This window comes from Pan troglodytes, chromosome 6 (genome assembly GCF_028858775.2).
Source record: "Pan troglodytes isolate AG18354 chromosome 6, NHGRI_mPanTro3-v2.0_pri, whole genome shotgun sequence".
Lineage (NCBI taxonomy): Eukaryota > Metazoa > Chordata > Mammalia > Primates > Hominidae > Pan > Pan troglodytes.
Genome location: NC_072404.2, coordinates 96,585,394 through 96,592,558, shown reverse-complemented (window position 1 = coordinate 96,592,558; position 7,165 = coordinate 96,585,394). Strand labels below are relative to the sequence as shown.

At 43.7% G+C, this 7,165-nt stretch overlaps 2 protein-coding genes across 5 annotated transcripts in view; one reads left to right on the top strand and one right to left on the bottom strand.

Moving 5' to 3' along the window:
* Positions 1-1,366: 1,366 nt before the first annotated feature.
* LOC134810623 (translation initiation factor IF-2) overlaps positions 1,367-7,165 on the bottom strand; it is a 5,837-nt gene continuing 38 nt past the window's right edge. Inside the window, exons 2-4 of the mRNA XM_063815934.1 lie at positions 4,606-7,108; positions 4,224-4,333; positions 1,367-2,294 (exon numbers count right to left, since the gene is read on the bottom strand). Coding sequence (XP_063672004.1) covers positions 6,452-7,108 — 657 coding nt within the window. The 3' untranslated portion in view covers positions 1,367-2,294; positions 4,224-4,333; positions 4,606-6,451. The remainder of the gene's footprint in view (positions 2,295-4,223; positions 4,334-4,605; positions 7,109-7,165) is intronic.
* The window catches only part of TMEM243 (transmembrane protein 243), a 24,200-nt gene continuing 23,580 nt past the window's right edge, over positions 6,546-7,165 (top strand). The window contains exon 1 of one of the 4 annotated variants that reach the window (XM_009453482.5): positions 6,546-6,652. The gene's annotated coding sequence lies outside the window, so the exon portion shown is untranslated. Of the gene's footprint in view, positions 6,816-7,165 lie in introns of all 4 variants that reach the window. The other 3 variants (XM_054687626.2, XM_519179.9, XM_054687627.2) reach the window with 3 other exon arrangements.

Here is a 7,165-nt window from a genome sequence, read left to right as displayed (position 1 = left end):
TCTCCCAGTTGTGGAGGTGGTTGGTCCATAGCACCTGCCTGATATGCAAGGGGTATGTAGAAATCTCATCCTTCTATTCAAAAAGTTTTATCAGTAGGCCCACAGATCCTACCTACACTTAGGAGCACATACAGATTGATGTGTGCAATTTGTTGCAATGCCTAAGCTCCTTATATCTGTAAATCAATTTTCCCATTACATGACTATTCAGACTATGTGCACCCCCAGCAGTTACTCCCATCTGGCTCCTGCGCTGCTGAAAGACATTTTCTCCCTTAATCTCCTTCTGTTACTTTTCTTTGGAACTGCAGCCTTCCTCCCATCTTGATTTGGTTTTTCCCTTTGCCTATTTTTCTTGAAGTCCGCTGAGTGAGGCTGTGAGGGTCACACTCAAAGCAGAAGTTTGAAGATGTGTGTTTCTCTCCACTTCCTGCCCTTTAAGAGACATCTCAGTTCAGCGAGACTCAGGCACAGCTTACCTGGTCTACTCTCCTCTCATTCGTGAACACTGGGAAGAGAGAGAAAGCACAAGTCTTCCAACTTCTGCTTTGAGAGAAGCACACATCTTCCAACTTCTGCTTACCTGATCTACTCTCCTCTCATTCGTGAGTGAAAGCACACATCTTCTAACTTCTCCACTGAGTGTGACCCTCCCTACATCCAGCTATTTGACATAATTCTATACACCAGCAAGGATTGCATGTAGATAATTACATTGCTCCTATTATAACCCTGACAGGAATTGGATTCTGATTTTTTCCTTTAATTCAGTTCTCACCTTCCTGGACTGACTTTGAACATTGCTTCCTCCCTCACCTTCTCCTGGCTTTACTTTCAGCTTCTGAATACTTTTGCACTTGGCTACTGAAAAAAATCCTATGATGCCACTCTTGTTACTGAGCATATTTTAAGGGGGGAAAAAGATAAAGGGGCACAAATGCATCATTGCCAGTTTTGTTATCTTCTCACAAAGGTACAGAACTTCAAAAGAGAGAAAGACTAGTAAAAAAAATACCCATTTTTGTATTTTTCAGGCTCCCTTTCAGTTTTGTTTCATATGTAAAAGAAAAAACACAATATTTTTTTCTACTCACTCTCATCTCAACTTTTGGCACTAACTAAAGAGGAAAAACAATTTTTCTCTATTCAGTACTTTACTTCTGACACTACCTGGGGTTAGCACACACCCCGCAGGTTAAGGGCTCAGTCTCAAAAGACTGCCCCCACTTCAGGCACCAATTCCAAGTACTGCATCCCCACTGACTCACCCTTCTGCCTGCCTTAGCTACAAATCAGGGATTCCTATAGTCCCTTCCTCAAGTTTGATGATTTGCTATGATGACTCATAGAACTCAGGGAAACACTTACATTTACTAGTTTATTATTAAGGATATTATAAAAGATAGAGGTGAACAGCCAGATGAAGAAGTACATAGGGCAAAGTCTGAAAGGGTCTTGAGTACAGGAGCTTCTGTCCCTGTGGGATTGGGGTGTGCTACCCACTGGTATGTGGATGTGTTCACTAACCCAGAAACTCTCTGAACTCCATCTTTTAGGGATTTTTTTTACGGAGGTTTCATCACATAGGCATGGTCAATTTTTAATTCAATCTCTAGCCCCTCTTTCTCCCTGGAAGATCTGGGAATGGGGCAATGGGGCTGAAAGTTCCAAGCTTCGAATCATGGCTTTCTGGTGACCAGTCCCCATCCTCAAGCCATTTAGGGGCTCACCAAGAGTTGCCTCATTAAAACACAAGATGCTTCCATCACCCAGGACATTCTAAGGAATTTTGGAGCTCTGTGCTATGATCTGGGAGTGGAGATCAAATACATATTTCTTGTTATGTCACAATATGCATAGGTATCTCACACAATTATACCATATAAATTCTACTTTATATTTACTTTTTCCCTTTAACATTAAATTATATGCATTTTTCCATTTTGCTGCAATTGTTGTAATGTTCACTTTAGTAGATGCATAATATGCCTAATTTACAGTGTTAACTGTGTCAGGTGTTTACAATACCTTATTTGATTTCTCACAAAAACCTATAGGACAAGTATTGTTTTATTTATTTCACAAAAGTAAAAACTGAGGCTGATAGGGGTTAAGTAACTTGCTCAAATGTATGCATCTAGTGAGGGTTAAGCCAGGATTCAAACTAATGTCTGTTGACTCAAAAGTCCATGTTAATACTTGTCAGATAATAGAGTGAGGATCCACAGAAGAACTTCAGGCTCATCCAGGGGTTCAATACCCCAGAGATTCTGGTAGCTGCACACCAGAGCCACCTAGAAAATAAAAAAAAATACTTATGCTGGAGTCTCATCTCCAGAAACTCTGATTTCATTCATCTGGGTATAGTCTGAGACTATTATATAACTCCTCAAGTATTTTAATGTCCAACCAGAATTCAGAACCACTTCTTTCCACTGTGACAGCTTTACTGTAGAGACAATAAAACAGAGAAACACAGTTAATTTGCATCTAAAATGAATAGAGTTATTTAAGTTAATTGTAAAAGTGGCCTTATAAATTACACGCCTCCTGCTAAATTGTGGATGTCTATTCATATACATTTGGGAAGTTAGCATAGAGGTGTATTAATGGTTGCCATGGATGTGATAACTAACCCTTGCAAAGCACGTCATAAGAAGAGAAAAAGGCCAAGAACAAGGCCCTGGGAGATAATATTTAAGAGATGTGGAGAGGAAGAGCAGAAGAGCTACAGTGAAGGCTATTTCCAGGAATTTTCTATGCTAAATGCTGCAGAAAGGCCATTATGGGAGAAGGCCTGAAAAATATCCATTAGATTCAGCTATAAGTCCTCACTGGAACTTTCATGGGAGAATACTCATGGACTAGTACACGTAAACCAGACTTTCAGTGAGTTGAGGCAAATGTGGGAGGTAAGGAAGTGGATACAATCTGTATGGACTTTTCTACAGAAATTTTGACTTTAAAAATGTTATCAATATGTTCTCAGCTATAAGCATGAGAATATCCAAATTAAAAGTGACTTATACAATAGAGATCTCCACTCAAAATACACACACACACACACACACACACCCCACATAAGAAGAAGCCAGAGGTGGGTGGTGCACAGGTTTAGACTCTGGTTGGCTTCTTTGGGATACTTTTGGTCACCCTTAATGGTCATAAGATGTTGGAAACTTCTCCAAATACCATGTCCTCAACACAAAAATGTCTAAGAAGGTAACTCTCCTCATAGGCCTCTCTCTTACCAGGGAGGAAACCTTGAAAGCCTCCAGTGGACTTGCCCTAATGACTCATTAGCCTAAACACTCATATCCCTTCCCACAGCTGCAAGGGAGTCTCAGAAAGTGACTATATGGTCTATTTTTCCTTTACATTTGGAGGTAGGCTTTGCTTTTAGGGAAGAGGGAGGAGAAGGATGGCTGTATAGCCAATTACGAGTTCCACAAAGGGTGTGATGAGAGTGTGGTAGCCAGAGAGAGACATGGGCTCAATGGTGGGGTTTTTTTTTTTTTTTTTTTGCTTGTTTTAACATGGTTGGAACTGATCATGTTTAAATGTCTTTGAAAGAAAAAATATAATCAGAATAGTGAGACCTCTGTGATCATGGGATGCAATGGGACATAAAATATGAGAGATGGGCAAGAATCTCTTCCATCCTAATTGGAAAGGAGGAGAAATGGAACAGGTTGGATATAGGTGAATGTGCAGTTTTGTTGGGGAGTTGAGGAATTTCCCATCTGATGGCTTCTTTTTCTTCTCTGTGAAGTAGGAAGCTGAGTTATCTGCTGAGAGTAAGGGAGGAGCAGAGAGAGGCCAGGAGACTGAATAAAATAGGCAACATAAGGAGAGTTGCCCAGGCAACGCAGGATTTCCAGATGATTTTAAGGGCACAGTTGAGATTGGCTGCTTTCAATTTAAGATTACTGCAATCAGGGGCATTTATGATTTTTTTTTCCCCCTTCAGCTGCACTAGACACCTAGTAAGTTACAGGTGTTAAGAACACAGAAGGATTAATATCTCAGGGGACTTTCTGCCCAGGCGTGATAAAATAAATGAGGCAAAAGAATTGAAGATATTATCAAAAGAGCAATCAGAGTGATAAAACACAGAATCTAAATTAGAAGAAAGTGAAAATAGGGGAGTAGATCTACCAGGAGAAAGTCAAGGGACCAAAGGATCAGAGACACTAAGGTGGCCAAATAAATGATATACTGACCGTGAGTGAGAGAACTGGAAGATAAAGCTCACCAAATGGTCTGGATTTATTTCAGGCTTGGTACAGTTCTAAATGTTGACAAAGTCCAGAATTGAAACGGGAATGAGTGGCTGAAGCAGAATGAAGAGAAAGAATTGGTAAGTCATGGTATTGGGAGAGTAAACTCTACAGCCTTGGTCCAATTTGTAAATATAAAGGTGTATGAAATAAGGACTTTTCAAGTTTAAATGTGCATATGAATCTCCCGGGTATTTATTAAAAAGTAGATTGCCATTCAGTAGGTTTGGGGTGAGGCTTGAAATTCTGCATTCCTAACAAGGGGATGACCATGTTGCTGGTCTGGAGATCCACACTTTGAGCACAAGGCACTGGAGAATCTTACCATTGACTTCCACATATATTGTCTTCTTGTAAATAATCTTCTATCCCACTTGGCTAAAGGAGGCAGACCTTAGAAGCTAGGTGCCACTTTGTCCCTCCTATTGGCTGGGGGTGAAGAGCTTGATGCAGCTATAAATCCGTTCATAATCCGGACTGAGACAATAAAAACTCCTTGTGAGAAACTGAACTGAGAAATAGAGACTGGGCCTGCCAAGCACTGTTGGACACTGGAGCTGTAAGGTCCATTTTCCTTGAGTTTAGCACCAAGACAAACTAAAGCCATATGCAAGTTGAAGTTTTGGGAAAGTAGTGATCATGAGGAAGCAGAGGAAGCTGGTTTTTAGGAAAACAAATGGAGCAGAGGCATAGAAAATTGATGAGAAGGGAATAAGCAGCTCTTGAGTGCTAAGGTCATGATACCTTACTTAACCATCCACCTCCAACATAGCCTCCACGGATATCTGGCCTCTCTGGACTGGCTTTTTGCTTCTCCTTCTCATCTTGGCTAACTCACACTCTCCTTTTGGGTCCTGATTTAGAAGGCTTCCTCGAGAAAACTTTTCCTGCCACCTGAAGCTAGTGGGTTTCCTCCCATGTATCTCCATAGCATTCCATTGTGTCCAGTTCACAGCACTTGTCACCATTTATGACAGCCACCATTTGGATACTTACTATTTGTTGGTGTCTTATATATTCTTTATTACTTTAAAACAAACAGTTAAACGTAGATACTATAGTTCCACTTATTATTATGATCTTCACTTTTTACATATGAAGGAGCTCAAGAGAGGTTAGATAACTTGTCTAAGATCACATAGCTTGTCAATGGTGGCATCAGGGTTTGAAGGCAGAAACTATCAACCTCAAAGCTTGTGCTCTTAGCCACCGTATCTCTTTTCTCTAGATTCTAATTATGCATCTCTGTTTTCCACTCTAGCTTCAAGACTATGACTATGCCTGTGTCTTCACCACTATATTACCATGTCTGGTAGTTGTCTGGTACATAGCAGATTCTCAAAAGTATTTTGTTGAATGTGGCTGAATGTGAGTGAATAAAGTTATTTGTACCGCCATTCAATCTTCTAAGATAACTGGGTGCAGGATTGCGTAGCATTGCTGTTTTATCAGAAAGTCCTGAGCAAACAAACATGATTTGTAAAATATATAACTTGTAGGTCAGATATGCACCGTACTAATCCTACTCAGTGTTGCAAATTCCAGATCTATGTATCTACATGGTTTGTAGTCCATCCCGTGTCCTAAACTGTTGAGTGGACGCCGGGAATCATGGCTTGGATTCTAAATGTTGTGTGGGTACAACGTTCCAACCCAGATCCTCCCTGCACAGATCCTCCTCTGAACGTTTTCAGAGCTCTCTTCAATCTCGGCGCTATAGTGCCCTGAGAATCCAGCGTGGCTGTATATTTATCCATGATTCGAAATGCAGAGTGACGTTGTTACTTTTAACGACCTGTCCACCTCCAGTTGTCTATGACCTAGAGCCTGGAAGACGAGATTGGTACGCGAAGCGCTGGCTCCACAGCTGCAAACTTGCTTAGTCAGCACCATCACTGGCGGCATGAGTGGACAAGTCAAATAAGTATCTAGCACTGTCGCCTCCTGACTTTCTATAAACACATAAGATCCCTGTCACAGAACAAATCAAGGTAAACATGCAAACAACCCTAAACCAAAATTACCAGTGACTGCCATTCTGTCCTCGTTAAGCGAAGACTGAGGTGGTTAAAGCAGGTTGATTGTTTTTAAGATGCTTTCAGCCAGGTGCAAGGCTATCTGCAGAAATGTGCTTTGCCCACGTGGATCGCATGGACACTAATTACTAAGGGCTAAGCAGCTGAGAAACGTGCAGCCGCGGAGATTGGCCGCCCCACGGGGAATAAGCTGGCACGTCTAGAAATAAAGCTCCGCAGCCAATGCGGCGCCTTAGCCCGCGGGATTGGCGGCCTCGGTTGTGACGCGACCTGGGCGGGCCGACTTGCGACGGAGGCAGCGGGTCCGGGTCGGGGGACCTGAGAAGGAGCCGGGAGGTGATCCGCAGCGCTGCGACGGGACCGCGCGATTCCTCCCCCACGCATCTGGCCCTCGTTCCTGGGCCGCGGCACTGGATCCCGGCGGGGGTGTGGACCCAGGGCCCACTCTCCCCGGCGCGGCCAGGGCCCCCCAGCGTGCGAGCGCCTAGGGGATGCCGAGGTTTGGCGGGCGCGGGACCAATATGGGCAGGGCCGAGGCGGGATTCTCCCTCTCGCTGTGCCTAGACCGTACTCCTGCTGCGGTTCCGGCAGAGAGCGCGGGGAGAGCAGCGGCGAGCACGCCGGCCCTGGGGTAGATGCAACACGAGAGGGGATCCAAGTTGCTTGGGTCGGCCCCGGCAGCGACCTGAACCCGCCGCCCTGCGGGAGGGGTGTGCGGAGCGCTGGGCTGTGCTCCGGCAACTTCACTCCTCCCGCCGCCACTGGGGAACGTAGTGGGGGAGACGCAGAAGGCTAGGCGAGGGGTTCTCAATGCGTTCTTCCAAGAAAACTTTTTCTCCCTTGAACATG